General features: G+C 37.8%; 1 protein-coding gene across 2 annotated transcripts in view; it reads left to right on the top strand.

Moving 5' to 3' along the window:
* The first annotated feature begins 7843 nt into the window (after nt 1-7843).
* Igsf11 (immunoglobulin superfamily member 11) overlaps nt 7844-22202 on the top strand; it is a 22476-nt gene continuing 8117 nt past the window's right edge. For both annotated transcript variants that reach the window (XM_033768153.1, XM_033768152.1), the window contains exons 1-3: nt 7844-8007; nt 9282-9489; nt 11703-11858. In XM_033768153.1, the coding sequence (XP_033624044.1) occupies nt 7969-8007; nt 9282-9489; nt 11703-11858 (403 nt within the window). In that variant the 5' untranslated portion in view covers nt 7844-7968. The remainder of the gene's footprint in view (nt 8008-9281; nt 9490-11702; nt 11859-22202) is intronic.

Raw genomic sequence — 22202 nt, 5'->3', positions numbered from 1 at the left:
TACCAAAGTGGTCCAGAGGATAGAATTCAATACTTATATAAGGGGTTTATTCCTGTAAATAAACTCCTTTAATTGAACAGAAGAGAAAAAGGATGAGGCCAACTAAAGCTGATCTGTAGGTCTAAAAGCAGGGAATTTTCATTTTATATCTGTATGTAAAGTCCATTCTATTTTTGAATGTTGTGACTATATAATATAGTAGTGATGATGCTAATAATAGCAGACATTTATGGAATGGTTCTCTGTGTTATGTGTAGTCATTAAGGGTATATCTTCTATAGACAGACTGCCTGGGTTTGAATCTAGACAGTACCATTTTCTAGCTCTAGTATGATTATGTGAACTTGAAATGGTTTTTAGTTTTACCTTGGCCCTGATTTTCTCTGTAAAATGGGGATACTGTCAGCAGATACCTTACAGGATTAAATAAGTGCATCTATCTAGTACTTAGTGTGGGCTTGGCATGGTCAGTGTGCCCTGAATATTAGCTAGCTGTGGCAGTGATGGTCATCTTTGGCAGCTCATACAGCCTGCACCCCACCACCTCTGTGTGGGAGACAACATTTATCCCTGTTGGATAGATGAAGCAATATACTTGCAGATGGACTTGTTTGAGGCCACATAGGTAAAGTACAAGGTCCAGCTTCAAATCTACATCTCAACAAGTTCTAGAAGCAGCTCTTCTAGAGTATTGCTTCTACAGCTATGTCAGGACTCAGGATTTCAGGGATTAGCAGCGGTATAAATGTGAATCAAACAAGGTTGGTCTTTCCCAGTTCCTGCTGCCTCTGAGGCTCACTGTCTGTGAGCAGGCCTGCTCTGTGTCCTGTCATCTTGGTCCTGCATGTCTGCTAGTCATCTGCTTCCCCTGTCATGCTAGTTCTTCCCATCCACGTATTTCTTTTTCATTTCTTGTTTACAGTGGCCATGTTCTCCTTTTAAAATTTGTATCAAAAAGTGTGTGAGTTGTCGAAGTTATTGAAGTGAGGATGGAGGGTATTCATCACCCTGTGTAGACTGATGACCCATCCCTTCATCTCTGCCTTACAGTTTTGTCTGAAGAAGGCAGTAATGGAGGTTTGCTGCCAGTGTTGCTTCCACACTTAAACCTTGTAAGTGTCTCTAGTGGTATTTATCTTGAGCTTATGGGATCACCGTAACATATATACTTCCATAACCCACTTGTATTTTTCCATTCTTGCCTGCTACATCCAATAGCCTTTTCTTCTTCTAATCTGAGATACTTTCAACTCCCTTCTTGTAATGTATAGCGTTCCTCTGATGTTCAAGATTTTCCTGTGTTGTCAAGTGCTTTATGTTTTGTCACAGATGACTTATTCTTTCCACGGTAAGCATTTATTTTGTTGTGACATTTCCATACACGCCTCAGATGCACTTCCATTGTATCCCCCCTCCCTCTCTTCAGTGACGCTTTTTATTCTGCAAATTTAATTCCTGAGAACATCTTCAGACTGCATGGGGGGAACATAGAGTTCTATAGAAGGAAGGTGTTAATGTACAATTTAGAAACCACTTATAACCCACACTACGCTCTGGTCTTACTTTTTTCACAGAATTGAAATACTGTTGCTTCAAGATAAAGCAGTTTGAGATACTACCACTGACTGCAAGTGTTTCTCATAATTTCAAATAGCTGCTTTCCTGGGTCTCCCTGCTCACTTGTCTTATGCTCCTGTTACTTCCACAGTGTTCCATCATGCTGGGGGGGGCAGGCATTCTTTGCAAAATAGGTAACATTTGATTTTCACATCCCAGAAGTTGGCTCTGGTGAGCCACCATTTCCTTTATTTAAATTTTAACAGTGTTACTGAGATATAATTTATGTTTCAAAATTTAAATTCTAAATTCAGCAAAACTTCTAATATAGTTACACAATTATTATAATAATCTGATTTTAGAAATTTTCCACCACCCTAAAAAATCCCATTGACCCTATTTGTGTCAATCCCTGCTCCTCCCTTCTAGCCCCAGCTAGCAGAAATTTGCTTCCTGTTTCTATAGATTTGCCTTTTTTAGATGCTCTGTATATGTGGAAGTGTGCATTGTATGGTGTTTAAATCTTGGGACTGTTAAGCTTAATTGTCAACCCCATTGGGTTGGGAACTGAGTAGGGGATTAGTAATGCACATGCTGGGTGTGCCTAGGTGGCTCTTGGTGCATGACCCTGGGATCTGTACCTGGTCCCTTCCTTTCTGGTGCTGCTCTCCTTTGGTGCTTCCTGGTTATTATGAATTAAGCAGCTTGGCTCTGCTGTGTCCTTCTGCTATGATGTTCCTGCCTTGGAGCCAGAAGAACATAGATAGTGTTTCCTGAAACCATGGGCAAAATAAATCCTACCTCCTTTAAATTATGTGTGTTGGATATTGGGTTCCACCTGTTAATCCCATTGGATAAATATAGATCTGACTTCATTTATTTAGTAACATATTTTTGAGAGGCTTATCCATGTAGGAATGTATCAGCACTTTGATGCTTTTTAGTTCTGAATAGCATTTAATTATAAAGATCTACCACATTTTATTTACCCATTTGCCAATTGATGGATATTGGTATTATTTACATTTGGAGTGTGAATTGGATAATTCTGCCTTGAGCACTCATGGACAAGTCTTTATGCAGATATATTTTAACTTTACTTGGGTGGATTCCTAGGAAACTGTATTGCTGTGTTGTGAGGTATATTTATGTCTAACTTCTTAAGAAACTGGAGTTATTTTCCAAAATGACTGTACCATTTAATGTTCCTACCAGCAATATAGGAGATGCTACTTTCCCTACATCCTCATTCATACTTGAGATTACCTTGATTGTAGCCCCTTCAGCAGATGTGCAGTGATATGCTATTGTCATTTTAATGTTTACCTCCCCTTTTAATTGAGGTTGTCTTTGTAATTGTATTGTTATAGTTCTTTATATATGCTGGATAATATGTTTAGATAAGTCTTTCATTGTACACATGGTTTATATTTTCTCCCTGTATATGCTTTGACTTTTTCATTTCTTGTTTGTTTGTTTGTTTGGTACCGGGGATTGAACTCGGGACCTTGCACTTGCAAGCACTGAGCTAAATCTCAAGCCTGACTTTTTATTTTCTTAAATCTTTTAAAGCAAAAGTTTGTTTGTTTTTTTAATTTTAAGGAGATCCAATTTATTAATTTTTGGTATTGGTGACATATCTAGGATCTCTTTGCTGGGGATTTAGCTCAGTGGTTCCGCTGCCTGCCTCAAAAGCACAAGGTCCTAAGTTTGATTCCCGGTACCCGCCCCCACCAAAAAGAGATCTCTTTAACTAATTCATAGTAACTAAACTTGTCTGCTGTGTTTATTTGTAGACTTTTATAGGTTTAGTTCTTTTATTTTTTTTAATTTTTATTGAGTTTATTGGTACAATCTAAGTATACAATAAAATTACATTCATTATTGGGATCCTGTACCTTTACATGATAGATCTTGATTCTCATTTTTTGCCCCTTGTCCCTGCCCCCCTTCACCCCCTCCTCCCTTCCCAATTTACACTTTATTTCCATTTTTTCATTTTCTCATATATTTTTCCTCTCCCTTATTACCTTTCCCCTACCCTTCACACTTTCCCTACACCTTTAGCCCTTTACTTCCTATTTCACATTATTAATTATCTCATTAGGATCTTGTGTACTATTATACTTTTTCACACCAGAGAAACTATTCGGTATTTCAGTTAAAGAAATCTCTATATGAACATTAAAAATAGGGAATCCTAAAATAAAACTAAAAAGGAAAGTAAAAGAGAAAAGGCAATGATGTAAAATTAAAATAATCCTTAATTCTGAAGATGAAAATGGTCCTTGAACATATATTTAAGTTGCTTCTTGCTCTTGTAGTCTTATATTATTCTCTTTTTTCATTATTTGGAGAATATTTATTAGTTTCTGTAATCAAAACCACATAGATATGACCTTATATATTTAATACAGTGCATTACTCCTGTAGAAATGGAAAAAAATTAACATTTCTAGACCAATATGGCTGTTAATTGCTGTACAGTGCCAACTCAACACAGTAAAGAGAAGAATAATACCCAGAAAACAGCAAAGTTCTGTTGCTGTTGTGGTATCTGGCACCATTTTTTTTTATTAGCATCTTAATCATCATCTGGAGAGAGAACATTCCAGAGTAACATCATTAAAAATAGCTCTGATAAAGCATGGTCACTACTATGTATCATAAAGCAGGTACAAGATACTTTATATTCACAGAGGTATGATACAGTACCATCCTACATCTATAATACTAGAATCAGTTTTGGTTTGAAATTTACTTTGTCTGCAAATAAGATTGCTACCCCTGCCTTTTTTCTGGGCTCCTGTCACATGGAGAATTGTTTTCCATCCTTTCACTTTCAGTCTATGGGCTTCTTTTTGCACTAGGTGTGTTTCTTGTATACAACATATTATTGGATTTTGCTTCTTATTCCATTCTGCCAGTCTGTTTCTCTTGATTGGTGAGTTGAGGCCATTGACATTGATGGTTATAACTGATATGTACTGACTTATTATTGTCCTGTTATGGCCTTTTGTTGATGCTTTTTACTTTTTCACCTTCTCCTTTTAGTTTTTTGCCTTGCCTATTTCATTTGCTCTGTTGGGCCTCATGGTGTTGTTACCTTCATTGTCTTTTTCTAGGATATTGTTTAGAATTGCTTTTACTGCTGCTTTGGTATTCGTGTAGTTTCTCAGATGTTCTTTGTCTTGGAAGTATCTTATTTCCCCATCCATTTTGAAAGAGAGTTTTGCAGGATACATCAGTCTAGGTTGGAGGTTGTTCTCTTTTACTACTTGAAATATCTCACTCCAGGCTCTCCTTGCCCTAAGGCTTTGTGTTGAAAAGTCTGCTGTGATTCTGATGGGCTTTCCTTTGCCTGTGATTTGTTTCTTTTCTCTTACTGCATGTAGTATTTTGTTCTTCTGTTGGGTTTCTGGGATCTTGATTATTATATGTCTAGGTGTAGATTTTTTTTTTTTTTGATTGTGGCTAGTTGGGGTCCTATATGCCTCAGTTATCTGAATGTCAAATTCTTCCCCTCTGTTTGGGAAGTTTTCTGTCATTAATTCTGTGAATAGACTTTTTAAGTCATTTGTATTTTCTCCTGCTACTTCATCGATTCCTATCAGTCTTATGTTATTCTTCTATGCATCATCTAGGAGTTGCTAGATCAATTTCTCATGATCCCCTACTGTTTTTAAGAGACCTGTCTTTTCATGGTCACTGACTGTAATATTATTTTCTATATCTGAGATTCTATCTTTGCATTCTTTTATTCTGTTGCATACACTTTCAATGGAGTGTTTAATCTCCTGCATATCTGTTTGAATCTGTTTTATGGATTCCATTTCTTTCCTATATTGGGTCTTTATTGTTTCCATTTCTTTCTTATGCTGGGCCTTCATGGCTTCTATCATGGTGCTGAGCTCATCTTATTTATTTATTTATTTATTTATTTATTTTTTGTCAGTTTCTGTTCTAGAGTCTCAAAGCATGACTTTCATTTTGCTCTCCATCTCTATGGTTATCTGGGAAATTATTTCTGTTTTGAATTTTTCTAGAGCCTGATTGATCTGTTTTGTTACTTCCTGTGCTTTGAGTTCAGGGTGTCCTGGTGGTTCACTATTGGCCTTTTCATCCTCGTTTGCCCTACTGTTTGCCATTGGTGAACTGGAAATCTGTCTTTGTGTCTTGCTTAAGTGTTTTCTCATTTTTATTTTTGTTGGTGGGGTGTCCTTGGTTTAATCTCTGGGTTATCACCCAAATCTTCCTGATATAGTTGCACCCTAGCTTCTGGGTCTCTAACAACCCACAGACATTCTCATCTCCATAAAATCAGAGAAAACAGCTCATCAAATCAACCACAATCCTTTATCCCAACCAGCAACACAATATGATCAAGCACAACTTGGAAACTGACCACCTGTGGTAATCACTAGTCTATCACCCCTAAACCATTTGAGTTAAATTGAAGTCAAGAAGCAGTCCAAAACATGTCTGCAGTGAACAAACTTTTCAGTATAGTATATTTACCATTTAGGATGGGGGCTCAGACACAGCTAGGATGCAAGACCCCTGATCTCAGTTAGCTGATGGCTGACCCCCATGACGCAGACTGACCTCGGGCTGCAAGGCCCAGATTGAGTTCCCCACCTTCTGAACTGTTGAACTCCACACCGTTCTACTACAGGTTTCCCAAGCCCTTTCTTTAAAGATATTCAATGTTGGGAACTCAGAAAAATACCCTTTATGACCACCTCTGCCCTCTGCAGAGTGGGTCCAAAGACTGGCTCAATCAGGTGGTCTGAGAGTGCATGTGGGGGGAGTGTGGGGGAGTTGTAGGATTCAGGGGTGCCTCTGCAGCTACCTTCCTGGTACTCAAGCGATGGCTGCTCCCGGTGGGGGAAGGTGTGGCTATCCTTCCTGCAGTGGATCAGGGCCCAGGCAGCCCTCTTGGTGCTGGAGCGATGGCCAGTTTAGTTCTTTTATTTAGGTCTATGAACATTTTAAATTGACTTTTGGGTGCTCTTTCAGACATGGTTCCAAATTCTCTCTTTTTACATATTATTATCAAGTTGTCCTAGTACCACTTGTTAAAAAAAACACTGCCTGTTTCTCCTGTTTAGTGCTCTTGTAACCCTACTGAAAAGCAGTTGACCATAAACCCAAGCGTTTTGCTAGTCTTAATCTTGTGCTGTTTGTCTGTATGTCTGTTCTTATACTAGTACCATATTATTTTGATTATCATCGCTTTATGTTTTAAAATCATTTAGGGTGAATTCACTATGCTTGTTCTTGTTCTTCTGTATTCTTTTGGTTATCAAGTTCTTTGCCTTTTTATAATTTATGGTTATTTTTTTTTCTTTTTTTGGTACTGGGGATCGAATCTGGGTTCTTGCGCTTGAGAGGCAGGCAGCGGAACCACTGAGCTAAATCCCTGGTGCCTTTCTATATATTTTAGAATGTTTGTTAATATTTGAAAAAACCTTAGTGAGATTTTGATTGGGGCTACTGTAAATCTGTCAAGCATTTTGGGAAAAATTCATCTTTTAACAAGATTAGAACTTCTAGTCGATGAACAGTGTATATCATTTATTTAGTTTTATTGATTTCTTACATTAGTGCCTCATATGTAGTTTTTAGTTTGTAGATGCTGCATATGGTAGACTTATATAGAAGCGTTCTTGTGGCACACTATTATAATGACACTTAAAAATTTCAGGTTATTTTTCATCTTTCATCACCATTTATAACCTTTGTTCAAACCCTACTAGTAACATTTCTCTCATGTTTTTTTAATCTTTGTTTTTGAATCTGTCCAGCTGGTGGATAGAGTCTTAGAGAATAAGTGACTCTATTTATTTTTTCTTTCTTTCTTTTTCCTGAAGTATTTGGGGTTGAGTCCCAGGCCCTGTGCATGTGAGGAGAGCAGTTTACCTCTGAGATACATCTCCAGCCCAGTAAAAAATAAAACTTTATTTTGAGACAAGGTCTTCTTCAGCTGCCCAGATGCCTGGAACCTATGATTCTTCTGACTCAGCCACTGCAGTAGTTGTGGTTACAGATATGTGACACCACCCCTGGCTCGAATATTTCTAATGCAGTTTCCAAGAGGTAAAGGGGTGGAAAACTTTTATTATTTCATTCAGTGATGGTTAGCCATTGTGTAGTGAGACCATCATGTCAGTCTGTTCCTATTATCAATAGTAATACGATCACGTTGAACACACACATCTTCCTGGAAGGGTTCGGTCTGCTAGGAGAGGGTTTGTGCATAATCTCCATGTTCCTTCTTCTGTAGGTGTTGCTGTGTCCCTGGAAGTGTCAGAGAGCCCAGGGAGTATCCAGGTGGCCCGGGGCCAAACAGCAGTCCTGCCCTGCACCTTTTCTACCAGTGCTGCCCTCCTTAATCTCAATGTCATTTGGATGGTCATTCCTCTCTCCAATGCTAACCAACCTGAACAGGTACTCCTGTCCTGTCCTGTGCTGCCTCTGAAATAATCCTTTAATAAGCAGTGGGAAGGGAAGTATCTTGATATATTTTGATTTCTAGGATTAGGAGGAATTTTTAGTGGGCCTGTGCTGTTTTAGGTCCCCCTTTCTATGTTATTGTCAACTGTCAGAAAAGACTATCCTCTTTTAAATAGACTTTTATTATTGTTATCATTGTCATCATAATCATCACATGCTAGAGATCGTTCTGAGAGTTTTATACAGGAACCTAGAATTAAAAAAAAAAAAAATCATTCCTGATGGGACAATACCACCTTAGAAAAAGCAAGGTCTGTTTACTCACTAAACAGGTGGTGAGTGATAAAATGAAAAAAAAAAAATCATTCCTGATGGGACAATACCACCTTAGAAAAAGCAAGGTCTGTTTACTCACTAAACAGGTGGTGAGTGTGTACTTGTTAAAAGTAGTGGTAACAGGAATTGTTAGATGATAGCACTTGGTGTTCTTAGTTAATTTCACAAGCATTTAAACACAAGTAGGAGTGCTAGGCAATGGATAGAGTGTTATATAACTTAGAAGGGGCCACACAAAAAAGAATGTATGTGAATTAAATGAAAATGGAAGCTAATCTCCAGCAAACTGTATCATTTACAGGGGAAAGATTCAAGTACATTCACAGAACAAAGGACTTTTTGGTATATATCATTCTGATTCCTCTCCCAAGAATAGTTAACTTTGATACTAGAAATTAACATATGAATAACAATCATGAACTTTAAACTCTGCTTTTTTTTTCTCATTGAGTTTCTTGCCACATTTTAGGTATACAGTACAGTTACATTCTTCATTGGGATCTTGTACAAAACTCTGCTTTCTTTTTCAGTGGCATTTATTTTCCGTCTGTAACTGTAATGTACCATTTTATGGTCTAGTAATCATAACAATGGTAGTTCTAGTATTTTTTAAACTTCTAATTTTGAAATTAGTTTTTTGAACTGGTAAAGTATTTGTGGGTTAATAATAGGGTATCAATACACACTTTCTATGTTCTGACGAGTTAGAGAAGGAAAAAACTGTTATTTTAACTTATTATGTGAGCATTTAGAGTCCCAAGATACCCATGCACATGTGTGATAACAAAATATTAGTAACAAGTCTTAAGTTAGAAATAAACCTTTCCAAAATTTGGGGCAGGAAAATTTGGTACACTCTACTAGATAGCTAGCTATTATGTGTCCAGGAGGGGATACCATGGGCATTTGATTTATTTTGTTTTCTTTTACAGGTCATTTTGTATCAGGGTGGACAGATGTTTGATGGTGCTCCCAGGTTCCATGGTAGGGTAGGATTTACAGGCACAATGCCAGCCACCAACGTCTCTATTTTCATTAATAACACTCAGCTGTCAGATACAGGCACCTACCAGTGTTTGGTCAACAACCTTCCAGACAGAGGGGGCAGGAACATTGGGGTCGCTGGCCTCACAGTGTTAGGTGAGTGACAGAACAGTTCCATGCACTTGGGACTCAGTTATGCATCTACTGCCCAGCATGTTTATTTTTGCCTTTCTACACTGTCTGCTAATGTTCTTTGCCTGTCTTTACTCTCAGTTCCATCTCATCTTTACTTGTCCTTGCTTTCTACAAAGTCTTCCTGCTCCTTTATTCATCAGATAGTCTCTAAGACTTCTCTAATGTTGTTTGATAAAGGTCGATGCAGGAGGAATAAAATACCATTAGAAGTGGACTGTCTCCTTAAGCTTCTACAGGACAGAAGCTTCTGTTGAGAGCAAATCATGAGTTATTTGTTGTGAGCACAAAGCTGAGGTTTCTGCATGTATGAGATGTAATACTACTGTTACTCGCTACCTGTGTATCATACAGTGGGAGATGCATAGATCTCAGCTGGCCCCTGTTGTGCTGGAGAAGTTGTAATAATACTTTTTACTCTCAGAAGTATCTTGGTTTGAACAGTATGTTTTACTATCAGCTTAATTCTTAGAGCAAATAGAGCCTGTCTTGTAAGACAATGAACAATGCAAGGTATGGATTAAAATTCAGATCTCCTTATTCAGAGCACCACCCTTTCCATTACATTGTACTCCTAGACTGTGTCATACTAAATTGCACCCACTTTAAACAGGTCAGACTTCTCGGTTTTCCTGTCCATAAAATAAAACACTGCCTTCTAAATGAATACTCAGAAAACTGGCTAAGTTCAGTTCATTTGGGGAGATGGAGGAATGGTTCAGGGAAGGGCATGGGTCTCCATCCTTCGCAGTCTCAGAACCTACCCTGTGGTCTTTGTCAAATCCCTCACACCCCTTCTTTCTTCCCATCATCTCTTCAGGATACTGATGTTGGAATTTTTGTCATTTTTCCCTCTTTGTGCAAGAATACACTTTAATATTTGGTGTCCTTTCCTCCCAGTCTTTAAACAATTAAGAAACTAAAAGACCAAGTTAGAGAGTTCTCTTCTCAAAATATTATTCATTATCATATATTAAAATTATGTAGATTTTGAAGTGCTCTAAGTATTGGATATATAGAACTAACAGAATTAAATATTATTCTGACGCATAAACCAGGCAGCTGGCTTCTTGGGTTATCTGAGCTTATTTATTTTGATGATAAAGGAAAAAAGACTTTATTTTACAGTTAATGCTATCTCCATGGAACTATGTTGAGTTTTCTTCTGAGTATCACAGTGGCCATGTGATGCAAAGAGATACGAAGAGAATATGAAGGGGATATGAAGAGAACATCGTTTACCCCATCACAGCAGTTAGGGTTTCTAAGATTTTTATTCTTGCTGCCTTTCACTATATTCTTCTGCTCCACTCACTCTTTGCCGAGTCCTCTGAATAGTCTGCATTCATTTCTTTTCATTTTTGAAAAAGTGAATGTATTTGTTGAAAAGTCATTGGCAATATAAATGTGTAATTACTCACACATAATCTCTTAGTGTCTTCATTTCCCAGAATTGGAATTTAAGCCGTGGGCTTACATTTCTGTTACTTGCTTTTTACTAGTGTAAGTAACCACTGACTTACTTTTCCTACCAGTGTCCTTTTCTGATATTTATTTCTCTTGTCTTTTGTGTTTTTATCTGAGTGATTATAGTGTCTCATTATGAAACAGACATTACTGGATTGTGATGTTCAGGCCATTGCTATCAGCAGTATCCTAACCTTAGCCTTACTATGACTTTCCCTGCCATGAAACAGAATTTGTCATAAAGCATGCCCATCTGTTTTTTGTTTGTTCGTTTGTAAAATGATGAAGAGCCCTGTGAAAGTGGTCTTAGCCAGAGGACAGCTGGCAGGGGGGTCTTCTGTTCCTTCAAAATGTCTCTAATGCAGACTTTTAGCAGTGTTTTAAAGGCAGCATGTTGCCTGAAGGATCTTAGGAACGTTTTATAAGAAGCAGGATGAATCCAAGACCATCGGGTATCTTGAAAATATAATGCAAGTGTGTAGTTCTTCTCCATACTTGCTCCCTGCAGACTAACGTGGCAGGCCATGTGCAGCTGCCCAGGCCCAGGAATCAGTGCATAGTTGTCCTCTGGCTTCAGCTACGGGCTCATCTCCTGTGTGATCCCCAGTCACTGTCACCCGAGGTTCCAAGGTGTTGAATACTGATGTCTGCTCCCTCAGCCCTTGAATCAGAGTAAATGTGTGCCTTGTCGCTCCCCTTTCCTGTTGTAGTTCCCCCTTCTGCCCCACACTGCCAAATCCAAGGATCCCAGGACATCGGCAGTGATGTGATCTTGCTCTGTAGCTCAGAGGAAGGCATTCCCCGACCAACTTACCTTTGGGAGAAGTTAGACAACACCCTCAAGCTACCTCCAACAGCTACTCAGGGTATGTACCGTGCTTTTCTATTTGTTATCATGGAAAACCATAGGGTTCCTCAAGTAATTAACTTTAATAGAATTTGAGAAAACTCTCTGTATTTATAAATGCTGAAAAACTTTCTGTATCATTTGTTTTCAACTTTTATGGGGTGGGGGTTGAGACAGGGTCTCACTATGTAGTTGAGACTGACCTGGAACTCACTGTGTAGCCCAGGCTGGTCTCGAACTCAGAGCGATCCTCCTGCCTTAGCCTCCCGAGTGCTTGGATTTCAGGCATGCACCACCACACCCAGCTAGTTTTCAACATTAAAGTGAAAAAAGCATTTTTATTTCGCTTCTTTATGCTGCCTTTATGGAATACTGCTCATCTAATGCCAGCTGCTTAAGGAAAACCTGTTCTGTTGCATAAAGATGTGCAATAGCTAAGTGGTAGCTTCTTTGAGTTAAACTCTAAGACAAACCTTGACGTTTCTTTCTGGAAACTCACTTCCTACTTGCAGAACAGCTGTCTCTTTTAGTGTGAGAAACATCTGCATAGTCACAAGAGGGTTAATCCTGCTTCCAACTCAAGTCTTCTTAGAGAAGGAACTTAGGAAAGAGAATGGGAAAAGGGCTCAGATCACAGCAGATCCAGGGACTGACTGGTCACACCAGACAGGTAAAGATGGAGGAAGCCTGAGTGTCACGGACATCCAGCTGGTCACATTGGATTTTGAGGAAAACATTGTTGAAAATTAAGGAAATGAGGGGACATTATATAATTACATACATAAAAATCTTCTGTTTCAAGAAAATAAAACGTAGCATGCCCATGTGTTGCATCTATCCCTAATACAGAAAATGTTCCTTGCAGTATTCTCAGGTGCTGATTTATACATCTTAATTTACTATGAAGAGTTGGACATTAATCTAGAAGGCCCATTCAATTTTTTTTCTTGGTACTGGGGATCGAACTCAGGACCTTGTACTTGCAAGGCAGGTGGTGTGCGGCACCACTGAGCTACATCCCTGGTCCCCTGTTCAATCTCATTTAGACCTCCCTTGAGTTATATTGAAGGTCCTTGCCTGCAAAGGAAAAGACCCAAGTTGTTTGATCAGCTTAGATATTTATAAAAGGAATAATGACCACTGCAATACCATTGTTCCCTATTGATTGTTCATTGCTAAATGTTTCAGTCACACTGTGGGGTAAATAGCTTTTTGTAGGATGACTTGTTAATCTCACCATTTTAAGTGACATTCTTAAAATAGCTTCTGTCTTGAAATACTGAAAACTATATTCAAGTTCCAAATTTCCCAGTAACTATTTCTGCAACAGTGTTACTTCTTTGTAAAATAAAAGGGTTAAAATATCAACTTCAACATCCTCAGATTCCCTGATTGGTACTTTGTAATATTTCTATGGAATCGTGGGTCAAATTGGAATTACAAATGAACATTTATCAATGATGGTGTGTAAATTATGAAGTACCTTTAGAAAGAACTTTTCATATCCCTGTCTCTGGATAAGTATGTATCTGACAAAGTTTTTGATATTCTCTTTGTAAACTAGGAATATTCTTTGGTACTTTATTATAAAAGTGAACTTGAAGGCCAAGGATGAAAACTTTTGTCTTTTATAATTCAAATTCTAGATTCATTATCAAAATTACTTTGAATAACCTTATGTTTTGTAATAACAAACATTAAATGAGTCAGAGTTTAAATTTGAAGGTACTTCTCAATGTGTATATTAATAAATTAGATTTCAAATAGCATATAATCCCAGAGTAACTTAGATTTTTTTCCCCAGAAAATGTACTTTACTAATTGTGTTTATAGCTGTTTGGTGACTCCTGATGCATTCTCTGAGGAAATGCACAAAAATGAATTCTGAAAGCCTTGGTTTGAATATTGTCTCTACCTTTTAGCTTTGTGACCTCGGGGGAAATTGACTTACATTTTTGTGCTTCTGTTTCCTCTGATCTAAAAATAATTACAATATTTAAATCAAACTTCTTGAATGTCGAGGAATCAATTAGACATAAAATTCCTAGAATGATGCTTGGCATCTATAAATGCTCAGTGAATGTGAGATGTTTCATTTTAATATTACTTGAACAGGTTAGTGGAATTGCTCTAGTCCTTTTGCTGAAGGAGTAGGCTGCCCAGGTCTGGCTGTAACAGTGCCAGCTCAGTCTGGTCCCAACCACAGGGCCCAAGGGCCAAGTCTTTCTTTCTTGTATTTGTGTGGCCATGGAAACCATCATCAATACTTTTCTAGATCTATATCCAGCGTTCACTTCTGACTTTGTTTCTCCTTTCTTTCTGGCTCCTGTTAAATATCTCTTATCTTTATTATAAGAGCTTAGGGTTACACTTACAGTTGCAGTTGACTGAACTCTTGCGTGTGTCTGTAGTTAGAAGGGATCGCATCCTCGTGTAGGCCACCACATCATCAAAGCTACAGTTGGAAGTGACAATTCATAGTGACTTCTTTCTCATTAAAGGTACCCAGAAGCATGAAAACTTAATCATTGCAGAAATAAAGTAAGAAGAGAAAAGTCTAGGAGTCAGCATGTTGGTTAAGGAGCACAATGAACAGTGTCCTGTGGGTTCCCCTGGGGTAGCAGGAAACAGTATTACTCCACAAAGAGCTCACGTCAGGGGGTGGACGCAGCTCACATTGTGCTCTGTCATCTCCAGGCTTCTGTCTCTACCCATGTACATCTTTTTCTCTTTTCAGTGGTTTTATGTAAATGTCACTTTTTTATTTTTCAACCCAATTCTTTAACTAAGAATGTATTAAGAACCATTTTGTGTATCATAAAAATTTATTCTACCATCCTGTTACAGGGATATATTGTAATATATGGCCCTCTGTCTCTGGCTATTTAAGTTACTTTGAAATTGTAACTGATTTAACTTTACTTGAATATGTTTCAGGTGGTGGTTCTGTAATTTCTGTAAGCAGTTTTTTTTTTTTTTTGGTTGTTTGGTGGAGATGGGGATCAAACCCAGAGTCTTGCCCATGCCAGGAAGGTGCTCTACCACTGATCTATACCCAAGCCCCAGTAAGAAGCATTTTGAAGTTATTTCTTTTTATTTGGTGTAGAAGTTTTTAAAATACAGTGTAAGTCACTTGAAAAATTAGCTCCTTCCAGAGAATATAATTTGCACTACCTTTCTCTAAAAGCAGTCTATGCCGTAACCTATATTAAAATCACAAAGGAGGCATTTAAAAATATTCATTCCCCTTCCTGTCCTCCGGACTTTTTGATTTTAGTTGGTCTGTGGTAGCGGCCAGAATTAATATTTTTAGAAAGTGTTCCTAATGTGCAGCCAGGGTGGAATCTACTTGTATAATACATTTATACTCCCAGAAGGATACGCGTGAAGCCACAGAGGTGATTTTTCTTTCTGGATTGCTACCTACTCTCCAAACAGTAGAGCCTCTTGGCAACCAGAGATTGAATTAAACACAGCTGCTCTTCACAGTGGTTCTGAATCTTAAATTCTGCAAGGGAATCTGTGGGAATTTAATTAGGAAAAACTCCTCCTTTTGACTGAAAGAGTAAGAATAGCCTTCATAATTCTGACGTACAGGGAACCTGAAAATGAGTTTTAAAAATTAGTGTACTTAATGGTAACTAATTTCATATATTCTTTTGCCTTGGTGCATATAAGGTATAACATTTTGCTTATTTTATTATTAATGGTTAGCAGTTTCTAAAACCGATGAGTTTTTGCTATTACAAACTTTGCAGCTACAAACATAGGTGCACATATATCACTGTGATATGATTCTTTCTATTCTTTTGGAAAGATACCCAGCAGAGGGATGGCTAAATACTGAATAGTTTCTCTGGTGTGAAAAACTATAATAGTACATAAGATCCTAATGAGATAATCAACAATGTGAAATAGGAAGAAAAGGGCTAGAGGTGTAGGGAAAGTGGGAAGGGTAGGGGAAAAGTAATAAAGGAAAAGAAAAAAATATGAGAAAATGGAAATAAAGTGTTTGTAAATGGGGAGGGTAGGAAGGGGTGAAGGGAGGGCAGGGACAAGGGGAAAAGATGAGAACCAAGACCTGTCATGTAAAGGTACAAGGTCCCAATGATGAATGTAACTGTACTGTATACCTAAAATGTACCAATAAACTCAATGAGAGGAAAAAAAATGACTTTGCGTTTTTCTTCATTGTTCCTAAGAAACTCCTTTGTCCTGTTCTTCTGTAGTTTAACACAGTGGAGGGAGATGACTCCCTCTGCTGGGTTGTGAATGCTCTGTGGAGTGTCCCTTGGAGAGCATAGCCAGAGCGGGAGGCCATCTCAGCCCTGTCACTGTCCAGGGAAGAAGGCTGAGGCCCAGAGCGAATCCTAGGTTTGCCCAGTTTACTGGTAGAAAGGATTTCCACTCTTTTGCCACGAATGCTTAGGAATCTTGAGTCTCACTTTTTTTTTTTTTTTTTTTTTTTTTTTTTGGTACTGGGGATTGAACTCTGGCCCTTGTGCTTGGAAGGCAGGTGGTGAAACCACTGAGCTATATCCCCAGCCCTTGATTCTCACTTTTGAAGGCCAGTTCTGTGCTCCTTCACAGTGAGTATGGTTCCATAATTTTCTTATGGGAGCAGAAAAGTTTCATCTCTTTAGTTGTTGAGTAAATGGGTACCTTTTCCTGCTTCATAACAGGTTATTCTGACCAGATGTGTCTTTCCTCTTTCCCTTTTTCCCTCTGATGCAAAGAAGCAAGTCCTGTGTCATGTTCAGTGCATCATCTTTAAAAGGCTCAATGTCAGTGATTATCATAACCAACAATATTTTTGGTATGTTCATTCTTTAAACGTGTGTTTCCACACTCATAAGTACACACAGTCCTCATTCTGTGCAGCTGTGTCAGGGGAGAGTGTTGGAGAAGGTGGAGAAATCAATAGTACCAAGCGAGGGATTTTCAACCTAGAACTCATCCTCGGATGGAGAAGACAGATGTACACAGATGATAATACAACGTGCTCAATGTGTAAGCATTCACACAGTTTTATAAAAGTGAAACATTCTCCTTGGAGAGTCCAGGAAGAACTTTACAGGGAAGATTTCTGAGCCAAAAACAACCCCAAATGATAAATTGCTTAACCACATAAAAGGGGTATTACAAATGAAAGGAACCTTGCATGTACAGTTTTGCAAGTGTAAAAGTTTATATTTTAAAATGAGAAGATCTGTGAAACCAATGTAAAAGTTTATATAGGTTTGGCCAGACAGGAGCATGGGCAAGGTCAATTCCAGACTTTCTGAAAGGCTTGTGTAACATGAAAGGAGTTTGGGTGCTATCTTTGAGACTGTGGGTGTTAATGGACACAGAGAAAATCAAGGTAGCCAGATGTCCATCTGAGGCCGTGTTGGAAGTCAGGGTTAAAACTTGCCACCTTGCTCATAAATGAGAGGTTTGGTCATGGCTCCATGAAGAAATGAGAGGGCCTTGATTAAGTCCTTACTGACAGCCATGGAGAAGGATCAGGAAAAGTTAGAATTCCATAGTGACTGAAATAAGAATCACCCATGTTTGAGGTGTGATTAGATGTTGAGACAAATAAATTTTGGAAGCAAAACATGGTATAAAGTTGCTAATTTTTTTTCAATGAGCTTATTGGTACTCTTTAGGTATATAGTACAGTTACATTCATCATTGGGATCTTATACCTTTACATGACAGATCTTGATTCTCATTTTTTCCCCATACACTTTGCCTTCCCTTCACCCGCTCCACCCTGACCTAAAACTTTGTTTCCATTTTTCCCTTTTCTGATATTTTTTCTTTTCCCTTATTTCCTTTCCCCTACCCTTCCCACTTCCCCTACATCTTTAGCCCTTTTCTACCTATTTCACATTGTTAATTATACCATTCAGATCTTATTTACACTTTTAGTTATTCACACCAAACTATTCAGTATTTATACATGTGTGTCTTATTTATTTCACTTAACAGTATGGCCTCAATATGCATCCACTTTCCTATGAATAACTCTAGTTTCTCATTATTTATGGCTGAGTAGTACTCCATTTTATAGAAAAACCACATCTTCTTTATCTAGTCTCCAACTGATGGGCAAATGGGCTGTTTCCAAATTTTAGCTATTACAAACTGTGCAACTATGAACATAGGTACACGTATGTCACTGTGATATGATTATTTTAATTCTTTTGGAAAGATACCAAGCAGAGGGATAGCTGGGTCAAATGCAAACTCTAATACTAGTTCTTTGAGGTATCTCCATATTGATTTCCACAGGTTACACCAGACTGCACTCCTACCAATAATGGAGAAGGATTCCTTTCTACTACAACCCTGCCAACATTTTTTATTGAGAGATTTCTTGATAGCAGCCATTCTTTGTGGGGTGAGGTGGAATCTCAGTGTTGTTTTCATCTGAATCGCTCAAATGACCAGTGATATTGAACATGTTTTTATATATTTATTTGCTGCTTTTACTTCTTTGAGAAATGTCTGTTCATTTCAGATGCCCGTTTTTGAATTGGGTCTTTATATTTGAGGCACCTGATTTTTTTAGTTCCTTATATATTCTAGATAATAGTCCTTTGTTTGAGGAGCAGCTGGTAAATTTTTTCCCACATTGTAAGTTCTCTTAGCTCTGTTGATGGTTTATTTTGCAGTGCAGAAGCTTTTTAATAAGATAAGATCCCAGTTGTTTATTCTTCGTGCTAGTTCCCATGCTGCTAAGGATTTGTTCATAAAGTCTTTTCCTATGCCAGTGTCTTTGAGAGTTCTGCCTAACTTGTCTTCCAGCAAGTTTAGTGTTTCTGTTTTAATATTTAGATCTTTAATCCACTTGGATTTTAGTTCAGTGCGTGGTGAAAGATAAGGGTCTACTTTTAATCTTTGGCAGGTTGAAATCCAGCTTTTCTAACACCACATTTTAAAGAGGCTATCCTTCCTCCAGTGAGGATAGTTGGCTCCTTTGTCAAAAAAGAGGCAACTGAGTATATCTGGAGTTGTTTCTTTATCTTCCAGTCTATTCTACTGATCCTCAGGTCTTTTTCTTTGCCAGTATCATGCTGTTTTTATCACAGTGGCTTTGTAGTATAACTTCCAGCTGGAACTGCCATATTTTGGTTGCCTAGAATTGCTTTTGCTATTCTAGGTCTCTTATGGTTCCAAATGAATTTTTGGATTATTTTCTCTAGTTCTTTTAAATATACTGTTGGAATTTCAATTGGAATTGCATTGAATCTGTATAGCAGCTTTGGTAGTATGGCCATTTTCACTATGTTGATTCTTCCTACCCAGGAGCAGGAGATATCTTTCCATTTTCTTATATCCTCTTCGATCTCTTTTTTAAGAGTGCTGTGTAGAGGTCTTTTGCTTGTTTTATTAGATTAATTCCTAGATACTTCATTTTTTTGGATTACCGTGAAAGGAATTGTTTCTCTAATTTCTGTCTTAGTGAGTCTGTTATTTGTGTACAAGAAGGTTATTGATTTTTGAGTGTTGACCTTGTATCCAACTACTCTGCTGAAAGTATCAATTAAGTCTCGAAGTCTTTTGGAAGAGTTTTTTGGATCTTCTTGTAGAGTATCGTATCATTAGCAAATAATGACAGTTTAATTTCTTCCTTTGCTATCTTTATTGCTTTAATTTCTTTCTCTTGTCTAATTGCTGTGGCTAATGTTTCCAGAACTATATTGAACAGGAATGGTGATAGTGGGCATCCTTGTCTTGTTCTGGATTTTAGTGTGAAGGTTTTCAGTTTTTGGCCATTTAGTATAATGTTGTCTGTTGGTTTTTCATGGATAGCCTTTATCAAGTTGAGATAAAGACAATTCCAATTTTCTGCAGGGTTTTTATCATGAATGGGTGTTGAATTTTGTTGAATGCTGTTTCTGCATCTATCGAGAAGATCAGATGGTTTTTGTCCTTGACTCTGTTTATATAGTGTATTAAATTTATTGATTTATGTATGTTGAACCATCCTTGCATCCCTGGAATAAATCTGACTTGGTCAGGGTGTGTGATCTTGATAACCTCCGTATTCTGTTTGCCAGTATCTTATTAAGGATTTTTGCATCTATGTTCATTAAGGAGATCGGCCTGTAGTTCCCTTTTAAAGTTGCTAATTTGTTTTTTTGTTTTTTTTGGGGGGGGTGTTTTTTGAGACAGGGTCTCACTATGTAGTTGAGACTGACCTGGAACTCACTATGTAGCCCAGGCTGGTCTCGAACTCACAGCGATCCTCCTGCCTCTGCCTCCCAAGTGCTGGGATTACAGGCATGTGCCACCATGCCCGGCTCTTAAAGTTGCTAATTTGGATGTGTGATTCCATGTAATGTTCATATTAGTCTCTCTGATGTCTAATATTATATTAATCCAGTATCACCCAAGATAATTTATTGGTGGTTTGTAATGTTAGAATATTTGCCATAGTTGTCAATTCTTTGTGAATTCTTTGTTGATGACAGAAGCATGGAAAGATGTTGGGCGTGTTACTGTGGAGTATACTGATATGAAATCAGCAACAGACAGAACTTTTACAATCTGAATTGCCAAAAGTTATACCTATTTCAGTGAAGAAGCCAAAATAAGAAAAGCAGACCAAGTATTTTCACCATTGAATAAATGAACTGAGCTAATATATGAAGCAGCATGTGTTCTTATGTCTGTCTGGAAGGTGTTTGGGGACATTTTCTTGATGTGGACGTGTTTTTTCCCCTGTTGTCCATCTCCATCTTAATTCTGCAAGCATCAGGAGAAAATGAAGTGAAATGAATGTGAATGTCTGTGGAGAGCAAACAAAGATCAAGGCTGCTGCTACACTTACTGTCCTTTACATTTCTCCTTCGGAGTGATGGAGTTTTAATACTAAGCATATGTGCTATTATCTTTAAGTTTTTCAACAGGTTTTTATTTGGCATTTATGTTGTTAATGTTCTCTCCTTTTTAGAATTTTTTTAATCATCAAATGTCTTTCAAATCAAGATCACTTTTACATATATAATTTTAAGATATATGCATTCTGAAATATATAATTTTTTCATAATATGTCGGTTCACATAATAGTAAACCACGCACTATTATATCTTTTTTGTGTGTGTTATTAGGGGTTGAATCCAAGGGTGCTATAACATTGACTAACATGTCCAGACTCTTTTTACTTTTTGAGATAGAGTCTCATAAAGCTGCCAGGCAGGACTTACACTTGTAACCCTCCTGGTTTCACTGTTGATTATTAAAGTCATTATTATTTAAATAGGTAAATTATGAAAATATGGAATATTTCATTATTTAGGAATTCTTATCTTTCATCCTTAAATCCTGAAGATTAATATTTTGGGGGACTTTGCAAATATTAGATCTTTTTCAAATTTCTCGACAGATTTTTTTCTCATGATTCAGAAAAATATATAAATTTCCCTAGAAATTAGCAGAAGAAATTTTCACAGGGAAGCATGACATATACTAAGCTCATTACCGTGCATAACGTCATTTGATTCTCACAGTAACCACTGATGCATAAGCACTTCACTGGCTCCGCATTACAAAAGAGAAAGCTAAGACACAGATGAAGAGCGGGTGACACCATCAAGACCACATATATGATTAGTAAGAGGCTGCACAGATTTAAATCCAGGCCAGCTGACTCTGGGACATATTCTCTTAGCTCATGCACCGCAGACGAGGCAGCCAGAAGTGAGATTCTGGAGCTACCGAGAAAACAGAATTGGGAAGATATTCTTAGATTTGTTTCTTTCTAATTCTGAAGAGTGTTTTAGCCAGGTGTATAGCTTGTTTGGGGTACAATGCTGCTTGAACTAAAACAGTAGGGTTTGGTGTCTTTTGAGCTTCCAAACTATGTAATTCCACACAGTTGAACTTCTTTGAAAGAAAGCAGATACAAAGAACATTTATTCTCTTACTTCATTTCAGCAAATCACTCTGTCCCAGAGCAGACCAGTGAAGTGACAGATTGAGGAACTGGCCCTGCCGGTTTCAGGAAGGACTGTGTGGTCTGTGGCTGCAATGGTCTGGTGTTTGCTGAGGAGTCACTCCCATCTCTGCTTTGCATTGTCTTTATAAACACCCCTGCTTTGTTTCTTGTTAATCCTCGCTTATCAATGTGCCTGTCCCATTCCCTGATTATATTCTGAGTTAGTTCCATTGCACTTTCATTTAATTACACTTTCTTATAGCATTATACACTTGGTATCTGCATCTGTAGAAATGAGGAGAATAGTGATAACTTTACCTTTTAAGAATAAAATTTTAAGCTGGGGATTTAGCTCAGTGGGGCCACAGCCTGCCTTGCAAGCGCAAGGACCCGAGTTCAATCCCTGGTACCAAAAAAAAAAAAAAAAAAAAA

The sequence above is a fragment of the Fukomys damarensis genome, unplaced genomic scaffold (assembly GCF_012274545.1).
Source record: "Fukomys damarensis isolate Sample0158 unplaced genomic scaffold, DMR_v1.0_HiC HiC_scaffold_24, whole genome shotgun sequence".
NCBI classification, from domain to species: Eukaryota; Metazoa; Chordata; class Mammalia; order Rodentia; family Bathyergidae; genus Fukomys; species Fukomys damarensis.
Note: the sequence above shows the minus strand (reverse complement) of the source record. Positions and strands in the feature narration are given on the sequence as shown.